The 25,108-nt window shown below is 44.6% G+C and overlaps 1 protein-coding gene across 1 annotated transcript; it reads left to right on the top strand.

The window, feature by feature from the left end:
- Positions 1-874: 874 nt before the first annotated feature.
- Positions 875-24,330, top strand: LOC128722009 (gamma-aminobutyric acid receptor alpha-like). Its single transcript, XM_053815820.1, has 7 exons — positions 875-1,121; positions 2,805-2,872; positions 5,315-5,535; positions 10,314-10,396; positions 13,715-13,978; positions 23,225-23,366; positions 23,442-24,330. The coding sequence occupies exons 1-7, from the start codon at positions 875-877 to the stop codon at positions 24,328-24,330; spliced, it is 1,914 nt and encodes a 637-aa protein (XP_053671795.1).
- The last annotated feature ends 778 nt before the right edge of the window (positions 24,331-25,108 follow it).

Raw genomic sequence — 25,108 nt, 5'->3', positions numbered from 1 at the left:
CGACTGCCGTTGGTTTCTCGAGCGAACCTCATGAAGAACAATTGGCCACACCGCTGACCTGTCGGTGGTGAGTTTTAAAAACTTTCCCCGAGAGGGCCACGTGAATGAGGCAACAACAAAAAAAAGGACGAACCGTGAATGAATAAAAGGCTATAAAGAGCGAGTTTTAGAACAGTGTGTGAGAGAGACAGTGAGAGAACAACAAGAGTAGCTGGAAAAATGTGAAACAAAAAAAGGGGGGGTTTCACCACCGGGGTGGCATTCGCGGTGTGCCTTTTTCCTCCCACGATGCTGCTAAGGCCACACGAATGGCCCACAAAACCACTAACAACCCTTTCAACTTTCATCCCTTATCTCGGTGTGCGGTTCCGCTCGCCGTCGGAAGGATGTCGATATGCGTTTACGTCCATTCGGTGCCCGCAAGCACCCCAGCTTTCTCAGCTCCCGATTGAGTGGTTTTCTTTTCTCTGCTATCTCTCGTTTTTCCAGCCCAAAACCCCACAGCAACGTGGCAGCAACGCAATGCACCGGCGTCGGGTTTTGATCCATTGGCAACGCGATGTCGCATCAGGAGCGAACCGTCCGGTGGGAAACGAAACACCAAACCACCATTGATCGCGTGATCACGCCAGGAGGAGCTTTCTGAGACGCCCCAGCGACCGGAAGCTAGTGAGCGGAAGTAGCACCCGCACGAGAAGGACAACACCTGACCGCAGGGACATCGCTTTTGTTTGCTGGTGACGTTTGATTAAGACACGAGCGCGCGCCACGCAATGCGAACGGTAGTGAACTGATCCCGTTTTTTGGTGTGGGGGTTGTGCTCAGTTTTCCCGCGCGAGTTTCCACGCGGCACCGCTAACGTAGCTTTGCCAGCATGGCCGTGGCGCGCTCGACGGCTGTCGGGCTGGTGGGAGCAAATTTATTCATCACCATCAATCGCATCATTCTCGGCTCGTTCAGCAACATCGCGATCGGTATTGGGACGTGCTACTTTCTCGCACCGGCCGGTCCAGTTTACGGGGCCATTCGGTTGACCCAGCGCAACAACCATGCGAACATATCGGAGCTGCTGGACAACCTGCTTCGCGGTTACGACAACAGCATCCGGCCTGACTTTGGAGGTAAGCGTGACGTTGGATTTGAGAAGAATTCTACCCACACCAGGCTCAGCAGTTCTAAGAACCCACCGTGGGATGTGACCGAAAGCGGGCTGGAATGCTATCAAAATGTTAATCATCTCCCATCGAGGTTTGTGGGTGCCCAGATTTGGCCGTTGTTTTCCAGCTGACCGAATGCGGCTCGACGACGCGATTGTGTGGTGCGAGATCTCGAACTTTTGGTGATCATCAATATTCATTATGCCGCTGACGGACGACCGCCCGGGCGTGCCCGTTTGTGGTTTGGCGCATGTGATGGAGGCGCCTGGTGTTTCGATACCAACCGCGGTTCCAATCCGTGCTTAATGGGCCGGCGGATTGAGCTGCAAATCAAAACGTCGTTCGGTTTGTGTTCGTTTGCGGAAATGCAAATGCATCGATCGATGTTGCAAAATGGTCCGTGGGGTAGAACTTTTACGTTTGACTGAGGTTTGATCATCTTTTCGAGAGGACACAACTCTCGGGAGGTTGTGTTTATTCGCTGGCAACAGAAAAACGCGAGTGTTTCATATTTGTAACAGGAGTTTAGAGAAGAAGATTATTTTTTTTATTTTTTGAGCCTTGTTTTGCTTTTAAAACAAACACTGAAAATTCAAAAGAAATTTAATGCGTTAAGTTTTATTTTGTTCGGCAATAGCTGCCAACGACTTTAAAAAGGTATTTTTTTTTATAATATTTAGCATTTTGCATAGCTTTTTTTCAATAAAGTAATTTTAATAAATCTTCAATTCATATTGGCTTGCTATATGTATTTCTCTTATTTCATTTTGATAGCAATTTTATACAACTTTATAAAGAAATGCGAAGTAGACAAAGATATCGTATATTTCAATTAAAAAATATTGCAATTTAATTTCTTCGTTTAAAGTATGACCAGAATAATAATATAAAAAATGACTTTTCAATTTTGCCCTAAACTAACGTATACATATCTGTAATTGTCAAAAGTTAAAAGAACAAAAATCTCAGCTATCATCGTCAAATACCTTTACGAATGTGATCTTATTATGTCTTAAAAATAAGCATTCCATATGAATGTGCTATAATTATGCAAATGAATTGAATTCCTAAGATGTTTTGAGTCTTGTTTTTACTCGATTCATTATTATGATCACGCAGAATATTTGAGAGCAGCAACTAAACAACAAAAATATGAAAATTACAAATGTATTGGCAAACAAGTTAAAGATCATTCACACATGCCGTTTAGAGGGCAGCAATCAACCATTACTCAGGATACTTCAGACTCATGCTGGTACCCTTCAGTTCCGAGAAACTGCGAACCATCTACTTTGTACACCTATTAATTACATCGCTCGCCATCTAACGCCCAACCACCGATGGTGGACGAGTAAATTTGTGTCAAATTAGTTTTGCTTCCAACCGAACAAATCAATCACGACCGTCTCATTCCTTGCCAAAGTTCGCCAGAAGTTCAGCCTTCCTCCGCCCGGTCTCCTCGAGCGTCGGCGTAATCCTGCCAATATAACTTTGTACCGTCGTTGATCTCACCGTTCGGCAGGATTCTCCAGAAGCGAGCGATAAGCTGTTGCCGATAAATGACTTATTAACTTTCATATCGTATTTTGACTGTTTCCGCTCGCACCTGCTTGGACAACGTGGACTTCGGGCGGACCAACTTGCCAGGACCACCGGCAATCATCGAGGTGGATATCATGGTGCGCAGTATGGGGCCAATCTCCGAGGTGGACATGGTAAGTAAAACCATCGAAAATGCCAGTGAAGCGCACGTCCGAAGGGAGGTTTGTGGGCGCACTAAGAGTGGCGAAAAAAAAAGCACCCAAATATACATCCGGGAAATAACCGCCAATGTGCGTGTTTGCGCGGTTTTGTTTTTGCTGTGTTTCGAGGGAAAAACCTCAAACCTCTACCCTGAAAGCAAGAGGACGAAAGATGTGCGCGTAAAGAATGCGAGAAAACGAAGCCCCGTCGTTTGCACGCTAAATAGTCCTGCTGATGAATGATGAACGCATCGTTCGGTTGCGTAGCAACGTGGAAATGAGGAAACTTTCGCTAGACCGTGGCGTTTCAGCTCGTGTTGGTGATGGTGCTGTTTTGCTGCCATTTAGCACCGATGTGTAACGGTTAGCCGGTGAAGCGGTTCTCTCGTTAGCAGGGTGACTAGGAATGGGCAAAACCACATGAAAGCGATTCATCCAGGAATGCCCACCCGTACAAAACCGAAGCAGCGATGTGGGGATGTCGGGAAAAAAGGATTGCCAAGGCGAAGTTTTTGACCAGCGGTCTCTGTGGAAATATGCGCCCGGAAGTCGTGTAAGGACTCGACCACGTGGTCGACGCGTCGGTTCGCGGTTGGTCGGTTGCTCCTAAAATGGCGCCCAAAAATTCACTCCCCACGAAGGATGCTCGAGCGGAACTTTGTTTGCTGCTGTTTCGCTCGACTCCGCTATGACCCGCTATTGCCGAAGGATTCACTCACGCTCCGAGAATTTCTCCGGATTCACGTTTTGTGGCGCGCCGTAATGTCCTTTTTGCTGCCCTCCCCCCTTTTCGAAAGTGCGTACGCCATTTTGGAGGTTATTTTTCTTGGCCTCTTGTTTGTTTTGCCACCCAACTGGAGAGCGAACGATGTGTCCTTCCGCCGGATCTAGGTTCCAGCTTCCAGGGTTCTCTGGTTGTCACTGACGCTTTCTCGCATCGTCAAGGCAAGGCGTCGAATTCGACGAAAACCCCCAAAACGATGGTTTGAAAAATGGCGCCACTATGAAGCGTAGTAGCGTGGCATGTGGCAAAAGAAAAAGCAAAAAAAAAACATCCAGCATACCTTCAGCTGCATAGTTGGTGGCATAGTTTAACTGCAGGCTGCTGGATCCCCCAACCCACGAAAAACTTCACTCTCGGGCAAGGGTTCACTCGCCACAAAGTTGTGGCCCCGTTTTGCTAGCGCTCTTTTCCTTTCCTTTCTGTTCGTTTTTCTCCCACCACAAGTTACGTGCCTGTAAACAACCGATCAAAGACGGCCGGGTGATCTGCGTCACCGGTTTTGGCGCCCTTCCACGCGCCATTTCTCGCATTGTAGTCAACAATGTCTAACATATCGTCCCCGATCCGAGCAAGGGGGTTATTTTTATGAGCTACTCGACGGCCGGCTTGAAGACGTCTTTTGTCGGCACCAGCTCCACAAGCCAAACACCGTCTTGGGATTATTAATACAGTGCTCCAGGTGAAGGTGAAAGCGGTTTATCGGCGAAAGAAAAAGAAGACCTTCCCGGAGCAGTTCCCGGTTAAGGGTGCATTTCGACCTTCACCCTTCGGGAGGGCGTCGCAAGCGAAAGAATGTCCCTTTATGCTGCACAATTGATTTATGTTTAGATAGAGGCTAGGCCATGTTTTTTTTTCTTTCTCGTTTCGCTCACCTTTGCTTCCCGTCAGCGGTTCTTGTGCCATTGTCGGGAGCTCAGGGACACCCCTTTTTGAAGGTTTCTTCGTTCTATTGGCGGAATTTGGCAAGAACATCAGCAGAGATAGCATCCCTACCATTGTGCTGTACGTAAAGAAGCAGGCATATTGAGGCCACTAGATTGATAGTGGCGAACGGTTGAGGTTAGAAGCCGCCTTTGTGCTCGCTAGGATGATGGCAATAACATATTGCTATTGCTTGTACGTTATTTCGGAAATCCTTCTCCACCTAGTTTACGACCATCGGCAAGCGGTTATCGATAGGGAGACTTTTTTTTTACGAATCTAGATTATTTTCACATGCATAGAACGCGCACATAATTGAGTTTGTCATCAACTCAAGCCACAGGTTTTATTAGAAGCTAAAAGTCCTTTTCTTCGGGAACAATCTTCAGCCGTAATTGCTTACTTATTTAAGGGTGCAAAGCATAAATGACGCAAATGAAACAAGTTTTCAAGTTCCTTTGTCACTAATTGGGGACAAAAATGGATGCATGAGCCTCTTCAAAAATTCTTTCCTACACACGATGACCAGCTCCACGATGTGAGCATTCTTCAAATTCACATTCAGTTTATTCGTTACTTTTTAAAAGGTTTTCAATGCAAAACTTCATTCGCTCGTGGACTGTAGCACTTGTCCACGGTTGAGTACCTATGCAGTTCTGGCTCGAGATTTTTTCTTTCAACCTCATCACACATTACTTCCCTGTTTGCAGACGTACTCGATGGATTGCTACTTCCGGCAGTCGTGGGTCGATCGGCGGTTGGCATTCAGCGGCGCTCAGGACACGCTGGCCCTTAGCATCTCCATGCTCGGGCGCATCTGGAAGCCGGATACGTACTTCTACAACGGCAAGCAGAGCTATCTGCACACCATCACGACCCCGAACAAGTTCGTGCGGCTCTATCAGGACGGGCGCGTGCTGTATTCGAGTCGGTAAGTATGCCGCCAGCAAATGGCTTTACCGGGACGCTAACGAGGACACCCGGACCGGAATGGGTTGCAATCCTTTTTTCACAGCTTGCGGGTTTAAGGTGTGCTTGGTGGCGTGTAAATGGAACGTTATTAATTATCCCACCCACGTAACGATTGGAAGCTAATCGAGCAGCTGTTAGCGGCGCGGTACTAATTGATTGAGTATGAAGATTTTTCTTGCACTTGACCCAGCCAGCCGTGCTGAATGTGTGTTACCTGAATTGATCAACTAGCATTTGGTGACAAATAGTTTAGAAGGTGGAAATGGAACAGCCTACACTTTGTTGCTAATTGTTTCAATTCTTGATCTCGATTCTGGGACCAGAGACGCTAGCAAACGGACTTCAATATTTCAATATCCTTGAATTCTCGGTGTAAAGAATAAAACAAAATTAAATAAATTAAAAAAAAAACTCATATTACAGCTTTTACAATTCCTAGCCAAGATAAAGTGGAACAGGTTACGGTTAATAAGTTATGCGTGCTATTAAAAGCTTTATGTACATAGCTTTGACTAATGCGTATGGATAATCCTTTTCTATTTATATAAATAGCAATTCATTCAATTCAATAGTTATGTAAAACATTACAATAACTAAAACGTATCCAAAACAATATATTTCATCAAAAAGAAAATTAAATTATTGACTTTATATACTTATTTTGGGTAGTTTTTAATGCGATGTTTTTCATAAAACGGAATTTCAGTCACTTTAAATTAAATTGCTATAAAAATGAAACCGAACAGCTCTCTTGATATAACAAGAACTAAGCTTCTTAATAGAGAATTACCATAATCCCTCGATGCTGCCATCACTCAACAAGCTTATGATTGATTCAATTTCAACCATATCTCGGTAAAAATCAACAACTTGACAACCGATGCACACGACGCAACTAACGGTGCGACGAAAAATTGAAACCAATATTCGTTTTACGTCAATTAACGAAACAAACGATCGAGACCGCACCGGCGATGACGCCTGGCTCGCTTTCATCTTCATCACTTTTCGCTAGGTGCGAGTAAAATCTACCGAATGCCGGTTTTTGCAACTCTCCCGTGGTTCTAGCAAATTCCACGTTCCAATTGGTTTTTTTGCTTTTTTGAGAACGGCTCTCGCATCTACGGCACAACGAACGGTCCGCAGACAACGTGTCCAGCTCAGCCAGCCAAGTGCTGACGGAAACCCATCAGTTTTCCATTAATTGACTCTCACTCGCTTTGGTCGATCTATTTTTCCCATCGCGTTGCGAAACATCAGCGACCTTGGATGGAAACGGCAAGGAGTATAGGAATGGCGGGGAGAGGAATCAACAGCTGACGCACTTTCGCCGTTTCGGATTTCTATTAATGCACTGTTGTCATCAGAAAGGCGCGAAAATGGCAAACCAAACGAAGGGAACGTATGATCGATACCAACACAAAGAGAGAGAGAGAGAGAGAGAGAGATAGAATGAAAGAATGAGAAAGAGCGTGCCCAATTTGTCCAGTGTCCGCAAATAAGAAGCGAAACGGATAACCGCAAACGGAATCATCAAACGCAAGGACATCTTGTTCGGTGGTTGGTTATCGTCCTGTCGAGCTGATCGAACCGAGAAGAAAAGCGATGGAGGCGCACGAGTGACCGAAATGGCTAACCGTTCGTCCGCCATTGGGTCGAACGTCAAGGCAAATAAAGGAACAATATTTGACCAGTTGAAGTGTGTTGCTTCCGAGGGCTTGAGAAAACGTCCTTGCCATTTCGGAAGCGCACAACAAGCTGGACTCACTCGCGCCAAAATGTGCCATGAAAATGAGGGTTAACGGCTCATAAAATGGCTTATGGAATTATATTTTTAGTGCCTTAAATCGTATCCTGCAAAGTGAAAAATACTCTTTAGACTTTATATCATCGACTGTAGTGTTTAGGAATTTAGTGCACATGTGAGATATACAGGAAAAACAGTAATTGGAGCATCTTTTTATAAGCACATTCGTGTGATGAGGATGAAGCCTTCATCTGTCACGTTGTTAATGTCCTTATCCGTGCAGAAAGCGATCCTTACTCACAGCATAAGTTATCGCTTAGTAACTCGCGAATCTGTTTCAAATAGTTCACGATCATTTCGACACCCCAAGGACGCGGTACTACTGCATCCTGGCGTGAGCTCCCGAGCGAATGAAACACCAGCAAAACCTTGTGCTGGGAAACGGAGCGAAACTACCCCCAACGCAAACCCAATCAAACTCACTCCGGGCGTTTTGTTTGCCCTCGCTGTCGAAGTGCGGATCGGAATTCATCAATAATCGGTAAACTTTCTGGTGGGATTTCCTGCTCGGGTGTTTTGTTTGAGTGGAGAACGCAACAAAGGGTGCAGGCAAAGGACGAATCGCATGCTAGGTGCGAACGCGGCGTCCAGACAAATCGTCTATGCGCGACTGTACGATACATCGATCGCGTCAGTAAAGGCACCGAGAGCTGGGCAGTTTGTATGGTAGCGCGGCACAATACGCGGTGGTTAGTTACTTTTGACACGCGCACGGAATGAAATCGATTGTTTGCGAATGTTTTGTTCCACTCTTTTTCCCTCAGGGTGGCCCCCGAAGTCCGGCGATGTGCAAATCACGGTTGAGGGCGGTTAAGGGCTCCATAAATAATCGTAAAGTTTGATCGGTCGGCAAAAAGGGTCACGGGTTGCGATATGCTGCTCCTGCTGCTGCTGCAACTGGAATTGCCAGTGTCGTTCATTAAGCTAAAGCTGCCTGGATGGTGGAAATCCGACCGGGTTGTGGAAGCTTGCTATTTTAAACGGAGTGTTTCGCACGTGAATTTTCGTTCCTGGGTGAAAATGAACATGCACCAGAGAAGGAACGCTTCATGATTGTGTGTTTGTATGAGACCAAAGGTATGCGCTCTTCAAAGTCGATCAGTGACTGCTCGTTTGCAATGATCTCCCAAAGCAATTTGTCCTTTACCGGTAGGTGGTTTGATGATATTCCTCTACTAAGCTTCATATCACGTGAAACGATAAGCATCCATTTAGCTTGGAAAAGTTCATCCATACTATCGCAAAGGAAATAAAGTACATTAGCTTTAGGGCGGTTTTCAGATATTTAAATAAAGGGTTTTTTTAAATTATTGCTATTTGAAAAAAATACTTAACACAAAAATTCTATAGAATAACGTATAAAACTGTAATTCATTAAATACACTATACCCGAAAGATTATATCTACAAACTTATAGAAAACTGTAAGGAATTATAAAAGTCCCAAAAAAGTTGGTAAATCAATCGAAATGCTTCCATCGCTATCAACGGAACACTTGTACTTGCTTGTTGAAAAGCTCCCTGAAATGTTGAAAAGCTCTCCTTTTATCAACTAACTTATTTAGCTAGTCGAATCGTTTTACCATGGTCATTCTTATAAACCCAAACCGACCAATGTTGGCTTATTTCGACTGGTGGACTGGTAATGCCTCTCGTTTGCCGCTTAAATCCTTCGTTAAATACTGCTAAATAGCACGCGAAACGAGCAGCTCGAGCAACCGTTTAATGGTTCCGATCACTGGCTCGGTTCCACGAGGCCACATTCTCGCAGGCTCTAAACCTGCCAAGCCCCACGCCGAACGCCGTAGTTAATATTGCTCGAGGGATTAATTTGGTGCACCGAGTAGGGGAATTCAATTTCGGTCCCAAGCCCATCGACCTGCAATTGGATCGCACCACTCCGGCCGGAGCGTAGTTGCCGTTGTGCAGGTGAAACCGAAACGGTGGGATACATTTTATGGTCGAAGCGGAATGCGTAGCCTGCGATTGTTTAATTTTAGTAACCATCGTGACGCGAAGCAGATATCCGTTCCGCATTTATTGCTGCTAATTCGATCACGGGCAGGATGAAAATGTTGACAAAACAGGTAGCTGTGAAAAAGGAGAAAATTGTTTCCAATTAGCACCGAAGGAGTGGCGTTTAATTTAGACGTTAAAAAAGTACAATTTTGAGCTCATATTGCTATTTAACGAAAAAGGTTTTTTTTTCAATAACAGAAATATCTTCTTACATTAAAGCAAGGACTTAAAAGTCATATGTCACAAGTCATAAAAGTTGAAGTCATATAAATGCTGCAGAAAATGGCAACATTTAAGAAAAATAAATTGTGGACTGCTCATTTCCATTTATACTCCTAGACCGTTCAAAAACGCGCTTTTTGCAGGTGGCTTTTTCTCGCGTGCACCAATTAAAAGTACTCTCAAGATCTGCTTCCTCGTGCTCGGTACACTTTAACCAGACAACGCCTACCCAAGTTCTGCCAAGTTGAAGATCAAATTTTAACCAAAAATTCATTCGACCATGCCGTCATTCCACCCCAAAAAAAGGGCCGCAGTTGTGCAACTGACCCGTTTGTTGTCCCAGACAGCGTCTTCGGTGCCTGGTTTCCTATTACCGGTCCGTTTTCTATTGTTCCGCCAATTGAGTTAATGCCGGCGTGGCTTCGCGCTCTCGAGTGGGCTCGCTGTAGCAAATTGCCAATTATCGTTCCATTAGTTTCCGTTTTTTGCTTCCGCACGAAAACCCGGCCCCTGGCGATCAGCGCGATGGCCGGTGCATCTTATTTAGCCGGTGGGTCCGTGTGTCCGGGCATATCATCGGCCCTGTGCCGTCATCCGATACGGTGCGACGAAAAACAGGCCCGATGGCACAGCGAACGATTGTGATTTTAAGGCTGCTGGTTTTGCTCTCTTATTTGCTTTACTTCGCAGGCTCACCATTAAGGCCGGGTGCCCGATGAACCTGGAGGACTTCCCGATGGACACGCAGCGCTGTCCGCTGAAATTCGGCTCGTGTAAGTAATTGTTTGCGGAATTTCCCGTCACTAGTCGGCTTTTATTGGGTTTCAGTTGTCGCCATCGTCGTCAGGGCCACCGTTTGGGTCTGGTGGTAATGCGCGTCCCCGGGAACATCTGTTCCCGTTCCCGTGGGTCGACCGGATACAATTTGTTTCCCCTTTTCGTTACCAAGGCTGCCCAAGGTATCGCCCCATCGGAAAAGTTGATCGGTTGCGGCTTTGCGGTGCGATGCAAACCCGATTGCCTACCTTTAGGCGTAAACCAACGAAACTCCTTCAAACTCCTACCGCAGGACATTGACGATCGATTCCCTTAAACCACTTCCAATCACATGTCAACGATATGTTGTCGCGTGAGATGCAAAACAGAGTGTGTGAGAGAGAGAGAGTGGGAGGCGAAAAAAAGATGGATTTTGATTACGTGTCGTTACCGGTGGGTGTGAGGTTTTCCATTCCATTTAGCTCGGTTGCTCGGGGCGTGGGTGACGTTGGGTGTATTTTTACCAGCCCCTACATGAGCGCTACAGCATCTCGGAAACCGCAAGCAACCGTGCTGCCCGTAGCAACGGAAGCCAATAAATCTCACCTTCATCAGCACACACACACACACACGAACCCGCAAACGCGGCGCGAACCGGATGTGGTATGATTTTTCCGGGTCCGCAAACTTTGGCTACATGCTTGAGCTTTCGCCGGGCTTACCGGGAGACCATGGGAAAAGCCAGAGGGCACAGGTGACAGGCGTCGTGGGGAGGTGGAAAAAAAGGGGACAACCTTCAGCGGCTGGCTGCCGGAAGTCGACTGCAACGAACCGGAACGCGTGTGCTACAGTTCGAATAAAACTGTTGTTTTGCCCTGTAAGCAAACAAACACATGGCGAAAAATATCGAATTGCCTCGAAAGTGAACGGGGCGCCGGAGTGGTTGCACAAACAGTGGCTCGAGGAAAAGGGGTTAAACTTTTTCCACCGTTCTACGCTTGTGTTTGTGGCTTTCTAGCGATGGATAGTTTATTCCGTTGCATGTACTTTCCCGGCCCAGCCTCACTTAGACGAAATAGTTGCTCGTGTGAAACCGACGCCTTGCCAGCGAATGCGATGTAGAGTGCCCCGAGGAAGTATCGCCACTTGCGATAAGTAACACCAGAAGTAATTTGCATACAGCCTCCTGGAAAGTGGGGTTGGTTCCTGTGCGGAGGCTCTTCTTTGGCATTGCAATGCATTTCCTGTGCGTAGAAGTTTGAAGTTGTTTTGGGGTTTAATTACGTTGTAAGTCAGGGCGTTAATGCACTTTAAGATCATAAGAGCTTGGTTCAAACATATTAGTTTGTGATATGTTTTTCTTTCATATTGAGTTGCGAACGATCACGAATAATAAAACGTTCGTGTATAGGTAAACAAGTTATAAATTTTAAATAAAACGAATCTTAAGAAGGGACATCGTCGAATTATTCGAAAAAATTAGCATTAAAGAGACTATTCAAAAATGCAGGATCAGTAAATTGAAAAGGCTTGTACTGGAATTCATTGAAAATAATTTACAATAATCATTTTGAGCGATCGGTTGCAAAAGCCTATAATTAGAGATTAGACCAAATTTGGTCCAAGACAATAAACTTTTTTAATTACATCAAATTGGTGTTTCAATATGTGCAATAAACTCACCGGTGAGTCGTGGTATCGTTCCACTTTAAGGATTAACGCATCGCATAACAACTGCGCATAATAGCTAGGCACAATTCGCAGGCGAGTAATCTCCGCATAGTTCTCGCATTTAAACGATTGTCTTCGAATTACTGCCGGAAAGCACACCCCGGCTCTGATTCAAAACGGTTTGATTCAATTAACCTCGGGCGCTTTTGCATTCGTACGGCAAAAGCTGTACCAGGTTCCGAACGACAAATCCAGTGCGGCCCAGTCCAGTCCGGGTTTATAAGAATCTAATCATCCCAGCCGGCGTTACGGCCGCGGATGACGGCCGCATAAATCGTCGGCGAACGCCGTCGTCGCTCATAATCAACTGCTCTCTTCATTTGTATGCAAATCCACTCAAAGATCTAATCACCACATTCACGCTGCATCACCGAGGTGCCCAGGGTGCGCGTTCGAAGTACGTCGTCGGAAAGGACGCGCTTCTTCGCTGCAGTAAGAAATGGAAATAGTAGGCTATGCATGGTTATCTCGGACTTCGTAACACGGACAAAGCCTACTCGGATCGCCAAACCTGAGCTCATGGTGCTGCAGGTGGCGCATAAATTGTGCCCCGTCACGGGGTGGCCACGAAAATTTGTTCTTAAGTGAGGCCGGATGGGAAACAACAAATCGCTTCAAAAGTGCAAGGGAAAGTTTTACAAAAGCATATCAATGGCAGGCGCATTCGTCGGTGCAATGGTTAGGACAGGGAATCAACCGGACAACCGGATGCCACGTGATCGCAAGGAGGAAGCGATGAATATTCATGAAAACAACGCTGGGTTTTGTGCGCCGAATGGATGCGCTGGGACGGAAACAAGATAGCAGAAGTGTAAAACGGATTGACGTAAGCCGGAGCGCACCAGAACGCATTCCGCAGACACTGACACGCACGACAGACGCGGAAATGGTTTTTGAAAAGGAATCCATTTTTGAAGCTTTCGTGCAGTTGTAAAAGAATATTTTATTTTTTTTTAAATTTGTGTTGTAACTAGGACCATTAATAGTCATCAGGGGCAAGTATTTGAGGCATGCAATGAAATATTTATCTTATTATTATTCTTGATTATCATGATTAATAAATGTATTATTCATTTGATCTCGATCGATTTTTTTTGACTGAATAAAAAGTGCTGAAAATTTAAACACACTAACATTTTGCTCACTATCAAAAAATATAATTATATAGAGGACCAGATAAAAAAAAACTTTAAAGATAACGTTTTGGATTTGAAGTGTTCGCAAAAATAATTACAAAATAACCCAACTATCAATAAAAAAAAGTTTGCAAAGTAATAAGATTAAACAAAACGATTTGAATACAACGGCAATAAATGAATTTAAATAATATCCCACCCGGAAGAAGGAAACGGCCCACAAATGGCCCATCCGTGTTCGCTACCGCCGTTAATTACATTAAAGATGTGCCGGCTAATGAGTAGTTTCGTCCTGACGATTACGTCCGAATTATCCGCCAAATGGGCACGACTAATTACATCGGCCGTATCGGCCGAGCCATTCCTCTCACCGAAAGGTACATTCCCGCGAGTGTAGTTTTCTTTCTTTTTTCCCGCTTTTCGCTTTTCCCTACCGTTTTCCGGATGTCCTTGGACGAAACCTCACAGTCGGCTACACCACGAACGACGTCCTGTACCGCTGGAACAGCGGCCGCACGGCCGTCACCATCGCCGACGACATGAAGCTGTCCCAGTTCGATCTGGTCGAGTGGCCGGCCGGAAACGTGACGGATCGGGTAGTGCACAGCACGGCCAGTGCCGGAGCGACCGTCCTGAACGGGTTGAACAGTGCGGATCTGGAGCTGGGCCTCGGGTTGGACGGTGGTGTGGGTCGCTCGACAGGAACCGGAGGCAACGGCAAGCTGTACATGTGTAAGTATGGATCCATCGCTCCTTTCGTATCTGTGGCGCGCTCCTGTGGAACTAAAGGCCGGGCTGGGATTCTCAAGTAATATTACATACTCGCACGGCTCGAGTCCTACGAGCTGGGCGTACGAAGGAGATTACATTTTTTAATTGCTTTCGGCATGGAATCTTCATTATGCCCAGGCGCGATCAAGGGTGGATGATGCCACCGACGGAAGATCATCAAAGAGAATGTAATCTAAATTGTCGAAGAAATCTTCGCTAAGTGCTGGGATTATCCTTATCTATCGGGATGAGGCGATGAGTGGAGCATGGTTTAATCTTTTTTTTTGGTTTCTCCCGATCATGAGCATAGGGATTCAGTATTCGAGCAGTTTTATGGTGCATTTTTGAGGCACGTATTGGGCTTTCCCTCGAAGATATGGGTTTTTTTGGACGTTAAGATGTAAATTTCGGAAAACAAAATATGAGATCTAAAAACGTTGCCCAACTCGTTGGGTAGCACCAACATGATAAGCTCAGCTTTAATAGTTTTACTTAGGATACATCATAGTTTATTTGTCATTTCGCACTACGAGCTTGTTATAAGAGGATATTTTTCATTGATATGATAAAAGTTACTTAAATACTTTTTTGTGAAAAACCCGAACGCGTATGGGGCTATTTTTTCGAATACTGGTATAACACAAACCATGATGTGCTTATACGAATTCCTTCGATTTCTATCTGCATTCATTCTGTTTGATTCCTTATTTCTTTGCTACACACATATTTCCTTCATACTCTGAAAAAAGGTTGTATAACTTACTCAATCCCACTTTTCCCTACCCTCCTGAACTCCTTTTTCAACGAATCTATTTACGAATTTTTGCAACCAGATTATATTTTTTATTGTATATTCTTACACTAGCCGATTTACCCGTTTTTATTCTATGTTGTTTAAGGAAACATTTACAGGGGTAATAATACAAACATTGATGTGTATGTACGATTTCCTTCGATTTGTATCTGCCTTCATTCTGCTTGATCCATTCCTAACTTCAGCTATTATGGTTTTCTATTTTGCTACACCCATTTTTCTCCCTCGCAACAGAAACTCTTCTGAGCTCCTTCTTCCACGCACATATCCTTTAATTTTTGTCTATACCTGTTCTTTTCCTCATACATCCTAAAAAACTCTTTTGGATCCTTTATTTTAATTCTAAAGTCTTTCATATCAATCCATCTACATAGCAAGTGAGAAAAAATAAAACAAACAACTCTCTTTTAACTGAAAAAAATCTAAATATAATATAACAATAACATTTAATATTGCGGATCCGTTTAACTTTATTAGCATGCATAATTTTACCAAAACTGCCAGCTCTCCTAGTGATGGCATATGATATATCATGTTCAAATGAATATGAAAAGGGTTCCAAGCATATTTCCGAAAGACGAATAAATAATGCAACACAAGGAATCGGTGTTTATCGAGATATAATTGAGTGCGGTTGGAATCACGCGGATTTGCAAGAATATCAACGAGATGGTGCCTCGTACACGTACGATGGATTCTCAAATTTAATGCCAATGAAAAACTCATTCATATTCATCGTTAACCCGTCTGGCGAAAGTGTCTACCGACACCGTTCCGACACAAAGCAGTGTGAAACAACTCGTTCTCCAGCAGAATGTTTGCCTCGCGTTGCCCAACGACACGTTGCAAATGGCGTTGAGAGGTTTCACCGGACGCGGTGGAAAATGAAAAGTTTTCCTCGTTTATTTTTTTGTTTTTGCAACCCGCTCCAAGCGCGCAACAGTTAGGGATAATGATTGTGTTTCGAATTTCCGGCAGTCCATTCCTGCCAGACGTTGGCACGTGTACTGGGTTGAAACTGAAGCACACCGCGAGCTCATTATTTCAGATTCTCTTCTCACCGATCGGGAGAAATAAGCTCACATTCTAGTGCATTCATCCACTAGAAACCCTGAAAGCTCGTAGAATGAAGCGTGTAATTCTGTTACATGTATAATTGGAACAGATTACACCTCCTTCGCATCTTTCAACGGCTGCTCGAAACTGCTGAGGTGCTCTAAGCCAAATTTATGTCAGTCCATATTTTCCGCCCCGTGAGAAAAACCATACACGGTCGGTGGGAAAAACTATTTATCCACCACAGCGGTATCAGTGTTTTGCTAGCTTAGCTGAAGCAGCTTTCCCAGCGGATGAAGCTCCAGGCTATTACCGTTTCGGGCGTTCCGGCCCGGTGGATGTAATTCAATTTCTTTCGCGCTGGAGTCGCAAAAGTTGCGCCCCGTTCCCGTCCGCTTTGGGGTTGATTGTTTCGGCGGGCAGGCGGGCTCCCTTTAGTGTTTCTGCACTTCCCAACCCTAGGATAAACAGCGCGCAAATAAAAAAGAAAACAACAAAAAACGCAAGAAGAAGATTGACGCAGCAAACAGCTGATTCCTGGCCGCATCGGGTGCGGCCGCTGAGTGGATCAATTTCGCCGTGTAAAAGGACAAAATCTCGTTAGGAATCAATTTGGCTTTGTCGAGCGCGCGCCCTGCCATCGAGCGCTGTGGTGAAATATTTGCTACAGTCCAGCACTTGGGGCGGAATGTTATGGCTGGAAGATTATCACTATGGCTGTCTGCGCCGTAGAAATCGGAAGCCGGCAAGGCTGCAGCGAAGCAGACACGATGCAAATGGTTGAAATGCAAGGAAAATGATTGCATTCCACGGCAAAGGTGGGTGCCGTTGAGCGGCTGAAAGGAACTCGGGGATGAGATGAGCAGGTCGGTTCATAACGCCGGTTGCATTCACATAAAGGGGTAAGATCACAGGGCGGTTATCTTGTTGAGCGATAAGTTTTCCTTTTTGTTTGGCTGCCAGTTTCCCACAAGTCGTTGAAGTGTTGGAACTCTGTAGCAAGGACATCTTTACGGTTCGTTTACGACCGTGACATAATTTATGGTTTGGTTTTTAGAATATCCTTTTACAATACATTTATAAGAATGAGTCTATTTTTTTAGCAAAAAAGCTTTTATCGAAATTTCAACAAGTTTGATGTTTATTCCGTCTTCATCAATTTTTAAACCCTCTTTTCGTACAACTCATTTTATTCATATTCGCACTGTAGTCATATCATGCAGTACTCAAACAAAAAGAACTGTAGCGTGTTATCTGCACATTTGAACTTGAAATGGTTTTCATACCGTAAAGATTCTAATCTTCACGTTGTTAACATTAAACCTCTTGCCTTTTGCTTTCCTCTCGCAATTCATACAGCTGTTGCAAGTAATGTTTTCAAGTCGTTGCCGTAGACTATAAATGTTTAACTTAGGTAGGTTTTGAAGAAAAAAATCCCGCTGCATGCCAGTTTTGGTGGCTTAGTGGGTTTTTTGGCGAGTGCTTGATGTACTGGCAATTATTTTTATCATCTTCCAGACCATTGTTTACCCTCCATAAATTTTTGTGGACATATTCATGCTTGCTGTATGACTGCTTGAAGGGCATTTTATTCGTTCACATTGTTGTCTCGTGGCTTGTTGCACGATTCATGTACTCGAGCAGCATTCAATGTACAGAGTTTTTCAACTGCGAGTGTTGATATACATCCCACACTCATGATAAGTCGCAATCAGTGTGATAAAAAGCCGCTAAATTTGATGATTTGAAAGGAACTGGATACGGTCGGTAATTGAAACGGCGACGTAATTTCTTTTAACCCCTTCACAGTTTTGCCCGAGCAGTGCAACTACTGATTTGCCCGAGCAATGCTCGGACTGTTTGAATTAACCCCATTCACAGTCCTTCAATTTTGAAAAAAAGTGTCGAAAAATTATCACCACTTTTTATTTGAGGTTTGGGAAAAAACGTGCTCTAAAATTCATAAAATTCAAAGATTTTATTCTTTTTTGTTGTGATTTTATGCTAAAAAATGATAATTGCTGCAGTGTTTTGGAAAATTAGTTGATTATTAGTTGACTGCTTGATTGTTCTCAATATCAATGAATTCTTTTTTTTAGCTATGACATTATTTAAATTTCATAGTAGTTTTCTTTTGCCTGGTGTAAGGAATTCTATTCAGCGTCTTATAATAATATTTAGTCTCTTTGCGTAGCTTTTTACCACACTTGCTTCTGCACGAACAAACAAACTTTGCACTTTCTTTACTTAAGTCAAAAAAATCAACAAAACCTTTCCAAACCCCCCACAAAAGGCACACGAATCCGTCAATCCGATAGTTTTCAGTCATACCAAACGCCGGCCGAGGTGCAACAAATGCACAAAAATCAAGCCCACGTGGCTCTCTCGTAGCTAAGCGGTATCGATTTGGTGTCGGATTTTGAACGCCAAAATCGCCAAATTTGAATTCGCTAGTAACGAGAGATCATGCGTCGAGGAGGTTGCATGTACCAGCCGAATTTCGTTTCGAACATCACTTGTCACCCAAGGGTTACCGAATTTAATAGATTTCCCCTCCTTTTGTTATCACTACCTATCGCCGATCTTTCCTGCGCATGCTAATCAGCATCCCATCTCGTTCACTTTCGTTTGCTATCGATCGCTTTGTTCTACGCACACTGTAGGATCTTATTGAGCGTCTTATCTTGCCAGTCATAATTCGGTCGCAGTATTTTGCCGATCATAATAAATTGTGTGGCTGCGTACATAAAATGCTTTTTTAATACAAAACAAAGTACCGAACGGTGTGTGATAAATTTCTGTTACTTTAACCTCTGTTCTCCATATCATTGGGTATCTTTTTATCACAAAAGTATATGAAAATAGCGGGATGATCAAACACAGTGTCCAACTAGCACGCATCACTCCATAGTGCAGGCAATGGTCACCTCCTAAGCTCGCCTGGTACAAAATATAAGTAGCTTGTCCTTGTTGCGCTCACGTGCTGCTCATGTTATCCGAAATAGTAATCTTTAAGCCAATGCCGCACGCTTTTTATCACCATTGCCAAATCTGGCGTCGTTGCGCGTGGTTCTTGCGCACTTGGATTTCACATAATTCCTAGATGGGCTGCCAATACTTTAACGATTTGAAACCGGAATTTATATAAAAAAAAACACGTGACGCACGCCGCTTGCTAATCGGGAGGATTTCGACGACGGATTTTGAACGCCAAAAGCGACTAATCCGATATTGTGAATAACAAGAGATCATGCGTTGAGGAGGTTGCGCACCTGCGCCATGTGCTTAAAGATTACTATTTCGGATAACGGGAGCAGCACGTGTGCGCAACAAGGACAAGCTACTTATATTTTGTACCAGACGTGCGTAGGGCGTGACCATTGCCTGCACTATGGAGTGATGCATGCTAGTTGGACACTGTGTTTGATCATCCCGCTATTTTCATATACTTTTGTGATAAAAAGATACCCAATGATATGGAGAACAGAGATGTAAATATCAGAAATTTATCACACACCGTTCGGTACTTTGTTTTGTATTAAAAAAGCATTTTATGTACGCAGCCGCACAATTTATTATGATCTCCAAAATACTGCGACCGAATTATGACCGGTAAGATAAGACGCTCAATAAGATTCTACAGTGTGCGTAGAACTGTGCGATCGATAGCAAACGAGTGCAAATGAGATAGGATGCTGATTAGCATGCGCCGAAAAGATCGGCGATATGTACTGATAACATTTGGAGGGATAATCCTTTAATTGGGTAACTCATGAGTGCCAAATATTTTCGGATCGGAATCCTGCTGGTACACGCAACCTCCTCAACGCATGGTCTCTCGTTACTCACGATATCAAATTTGTTGCTTTTGGAGTTCAAATTCGTCGTCGAAAACCTCCCGATTAGCAAGCGTGCGCTACGAAATCTGAAATAATCGTTCGCAAGAACCACGCGCAACGACGCCAGATTTGGCAATGGTGATAAAAAGCGTGCGGCATAGGCTTAAAGATTACTATTTCGGATAACATGAGCAGCACGTGAGCGCAACAAGGACAAGCTACTTATATTTTGTACCAGGCGAGCTTAGGAGGTGACCATTGCTTGCACTATGGAGTGATGCGTGCTAGTTGGACACTGTGTTTGATCATCCCGTTATTTTCATATACTTTTGTGATAAAAAGATACCCAATGATATGGAGAACAGAGGTTAAAGTAACAGAAATTTATCGCACACAGTTTGCTGCTTTGTTTTGTATCGAAAAAGGAATAAATGTACGTAGCCACACAATTTATTATGATCGGCAAAATACTACGTCCGAATTATGACCGGCAAGATAAGACGCTCAATAAGATCCTACAGTGTGCGTAGAACAAAGCGATCGATAGCAAACGAAAGTGAACGAGATGGGATGCTGATTATCATACGCAGGAAAGATCGGCGATATGTAGTGATAACAAAAGGAGGGGAAATCTATTAAATTTGGTAACCCTTGGGTGACAAGTGATGTTCGAAACGAAATTCGGCTGGTACATGCAACCTCCTCGACGCATGATCTCTCGTTACTAGCGAATTCAAATTTGGCGATTTTGACGTTCAAAATCCGACACCAAATCGATACCGCTTAGCAACGAGAGAGCCACGTGGGCTTGATTTTTGTGCATTTGTTGCACCTCGGCCGGCGTTTGGTATGACTGAAAACTATCGGATTGACGGATTCGTGTGCCTTTTGTGGGGGGTTTGGAAAGGTTTTGTTGGTTTTTTTGACTCAAGTAAAGAAAGTGCAAAGTTTGTTTGTTCGTGCAGAAGCAAGTGCGGTAAAAAGCTACGCTAAGAAACTAAATATTATTATAAGACGCTGAATAGAATGCCTTGCACCAGGCAAAAGAAAACTACGATGAAATTTAAATTATGCCATAACCAAAAAAAAAAAGAAATCGTTGATATTGAGAACAATCAAGCAGTTTTTTTAACTAATTTTCCAAAACACTGAAGCAATTATCAATTTTTTAGCATAAAATCACAACAAAAAAGAATAAAATCTTTGAATTTTATGAATTTTAGAGCACGTTTTTTCCAAACCACAAATAGAAAAGGGTGACAATTTTTTGATCTAACAATCCTACAACCAAGAAGCGCAACAATCAAAGCAGCTAAGCAAACATCGAAAATGGGTGAAACATAACAAACAACACCCACATGACATTCCTCCACCCATTGCTAGGCTACAACCGAAGGCGGATAAGCTTTCATAGTATTCTAATTCAGCCCAAATTAAAGTTTGTTTAGGCTGATTTTGATACACGCATGTTCAGTTACCAAATCACCGCTTCATCGTGCGCGGGTAATAAGCTCGAAGTTATTGGAACGGCTTTTAAACCGTTGATCCAAAAATCCCTTCACATGTCAATGCCGCACATCGGTGGCTCTGCGGGAAAAACCGCGCTAGCCAAGGAACAATCGCGAATCGCTTTCACCAGTTGTCGTTTTCTTTTATTTATTTTTTTTTTGCTGTGACGACAAATCGAACCAGCAACCGTACAAACAAAGCTGAAATTACAACCAAACGGAACAACGAAGGCATTTCGCGCTTCCATGCCGCTATTTGCTCCAAAGTGAGGACAAATTTCCAACATGCTGCTCGGAAGTCGCACATGCCGCCGGTAGCATTAGCGCCTTGGCCAGTGGATGGGATGCTGCTGGGAGGTGATTAAAATGTCTGTCCCTCAGCTCGGATCTCGGAAACAGCTCGTTTCGCAGGATTGAAGTCGCTTTTCGCCATCAGATTGAAGGGGAAGTGTAAATAAACATATCACCATCGTTGATGGCGTGGTTGCAGCTCCTGGAGCGGCTTTTCATTGGGATTCGTTTCAAGCGAAATAAATCGTTTCCTACCATCGCGAAAATTACTAAGAAGCCATATATTGTATATTGGTTGACAATTTCTCCAATTCAGAGGAGGATATATGTTTAAAAGCCAATAAGTATTTAAACTGTTTTGTGACAAATCATACAACACAATGTGTCTATTCCGTATTAGTATATAAAGCAATTTTTTTTTGTTTACACATCAATCAGTATTGAAACAATGATAGCTTCAATTTTTACCTTACAACATGGTACAAGACCCTGCTCGTCTGCTTCTCATTAGCGGACTCAAATGCAACAAGCAAAACCCCAATGCATTTTATCTTTTTTTTGGCCATACTCCGCGCTTATTAGTCTGATTTTTTATGTATCATGTGTTTCTTTTTGTATTTAAATGATAAGAAACATTATATAGAGGCATAGAATGGTAGTTTTGAAATTTTACTTCAATAGAATTCTGCCAACAAAAGGATACATTTTGTAACGAAATGGTGATCGATTGTGACTATAGTATTTCACTCATATTTCTTCAACGCATAAGCACCACAGTTTAAAGTTATATTATATTTCAATTTAATCCAAACACATTTTGGACCGTATAAAACATACATTCAATAGCAATAAAACCATTCTAATTCGTTCCAACACCTTCGATTTCTCATTACTTTATAGCTAATGCATGAAAGTTTCATAAAATAAATACACAAGACAACTTCTTTGTTAAGTTTTTTTTTATACCGACAGTCGTAGACGTGGAGAATAATCATGCGCCAATCAGCTAACACACGAGCTTGCGAACCAATAAATACCAATTTCCATTCGAATTGCACACTCAGCTAAAGGTTACGAAAGTACCAAAGAATTTCACCCTAAGCTTCAAACGAACCTGAACCACCTCGGCGTAAGCGTTCGCGTGACGTTCGAAAGTTCGCCATTTAAATTTTAATGTCACATGGTTACTATGATTACCAAACTCACAGCGACTTGAACTCGCTCAAAAAAAGCTCATCGTCCCTACCACGGCAGGCCATTCTCCTGCGTACAGCATGTAGCACATCCTTTTAAAAACTGGTACCGACCGTACGAACCGTTCCCGATTTGCCTTTCAAATCGAAAATCCTGCCAAACCACGCGAACCGCCCGTGTACCCGTGTTCGATTATTACCTCCCCTTTTGTATTGACGCTCGAATATTAACACGTTGATAAATAGGCCATCATCTATTCAAATAAGGCGCTGGCGCTATGGCGGCTCCCAGCGCATGGGAAGAATCGAAAAGGAACGTTGCGTCGGGGTTCTGATAAGGACGCGCCACATATTGTTATTCATGTTGCTCGATTCGTTCGGCAGGGGCTGGGAATTGGATTTGGGGTTTTTGCGGGAACCCTTAACCATTGCGAAGGGGCCAGATTGATGGGCTACGGGACGGTGGGCGAGCTGTACCGCGTTGATGAAGATTTGCATCGTTCCAGCCGAATACTCCATGCTGCTGGTTAGCTTCCATCTACAGCGGCACATGGGCAACTTCCTGATACAAGTGTACGGTCCGTGCGTGCTGTTGGTCGTCCTGTCGTGGGTGTCCTTCTGGTTGAACCGCGAAGCCACCGCCGACCGGTAAGTCCTGGTGAACCCGGATTTTCCTACCAAACCTCAGCTAATGCCCTTCCACGATCTCTCCCTCGCTGGCAGTGTGTCACTCGGCATCACGACCGTACTGACGATGACGTTCCTGGGCCTGGAGGCACGCACGGATCTGCCCAAGGTGCCCTACCCAACCGCACTCGACTTCTTCGTGTTCCTCTCGTTCGCGTTCATCTTCGCGACCATCATCCAGTTCGCGATCGTGCACTACTTCACCAAGTACGGTTCCGGTGAGTGTTACTTCAGTGTGGACGAGTTGACGTCCAGCTCGGACGAGGAAGACGAGGACGTGGCCCGGCCGGGTACGTCCGGAGCGCAACACCACCACACCATCGCCATTGGTCCGTCCACATCCTCCGCTCGATGTGCCGGCAAGCGTTGTTCAACCATCACCGCCATCAGTGGAGGCCACCCGGGTAGTGCGGCCACGGATTCACGCCTCATCGAAGTCATCCCACTGTCCATGTGCTCCTTTCCGATGACTCCAGCGCGCAAGCAACCTCAGTCCTCCTGGGCGGACGTTTCGTGCTTTGGTGGTGGTGCCTGCGGTTCCGCGGATGACCCGGAACCGGAACCGGAACCGTCCCTGCCCGGGCTCGGCCAAACGGGTACTGCCCTCGAAACCGCCACTACCTCGTCCTCGTTTATCTCGGCACCGGTCACACCGGCGACGTCCCTCGGCGGTAGGCACCGGCGGCGATCGGGAACGGTCACGATCGACGCACCGGTTCCGGCGGCGGAAGTGACCGCCGCCAATGGGCACCGGACGCGACGGCGCAGGAAACGAACGCCCCGTTTCAACTCGGTCTCGAAGATCGATCGTGCCTCGCGCATCTTCTTCCCACTGCTGTTCCTGGCCATCAATGTGTTCTACTGGTTTCTGTATCTGTCCCGGAGCGAGCGGATCCCGGCGCAGCATCACCACAAGGTCGGGTAGGGCTGAGAGGCTGTCCAACAACAACGCGTGCAGCAGCAGCAAACCAACGATCGTTTGGTGGGTGCTGATAATTTTAAGCAATCGAAGAATAACCGAACCGTTACCGTAGTGTAGTGAATGTGAAACTGCTAAAACTTACATGTGCCAGGTGTGAAATTTCGCATTACCTATGCTGCCCCGAGTGCGTTCCAGCAGAGTGGAGGGGTGGGAGCCAACGGGGTGTGACGAACGAGCAAAAGGCATAAACATATATTAAACATTGTCACTTAGGATTCGCGTGGGACCAGATGCGCTTACTAGGAATGAATTGATTGGCTCGCGGGTGGTGCGATTTCCGGATGGTCGATGGGCGGGAAGAGCGGTGGGGGAATGCGGCGGGGCAATTTTCTGGTCAATTTCCGGCAGCCGCCAGGTTGTCCCGCGGTACATGTTGATAGCAAACACAAAGCGTTACCAAACTAGCAGAGATTTAACAAGACAAAACAAAAAACAAAACTTAACAACAACAAAAAAAACCGCCATAGCAAAACAAGCAAACGATGTTGGATGTGTGTCGGCAGTAGTTGAAATAAATGCAGTAGTCACTCATCATGCGCGTGCTGCCTGAAAAGCATCCGAAACGCCAATAACGCGCTCGATCATATCGGGAATCTTTCAGATCGCTTGAATTCTTGCACAAACTACACAAATTACCCTTTTTGTTGATCGCACGTGGGCTCTTTGTATTAGCGAACCGTGCCGTGCAGAGAAAACGTGAAAATGAGAAAAGTTAGGCATT

This window comes from Anopheles nili, chromosome 2 (genome assembly GCF_943737925.1).
Source record: "Anopheles nili chromosome 2, idAnoNiliSN_F5_01, whole genome shotgun sequence".
NCBI classification, from domain to species: Eukaryota; Metazoa; Arthropoda; class Insecta; order Diptera; family Culicidae; genus Anopheles; species Anopheles nili.
The sequence above is the reverse complement of the archived record's forward strand: the minus strand, read 5'-3'. Positions and strand labels throughout refer to the sequence as shown.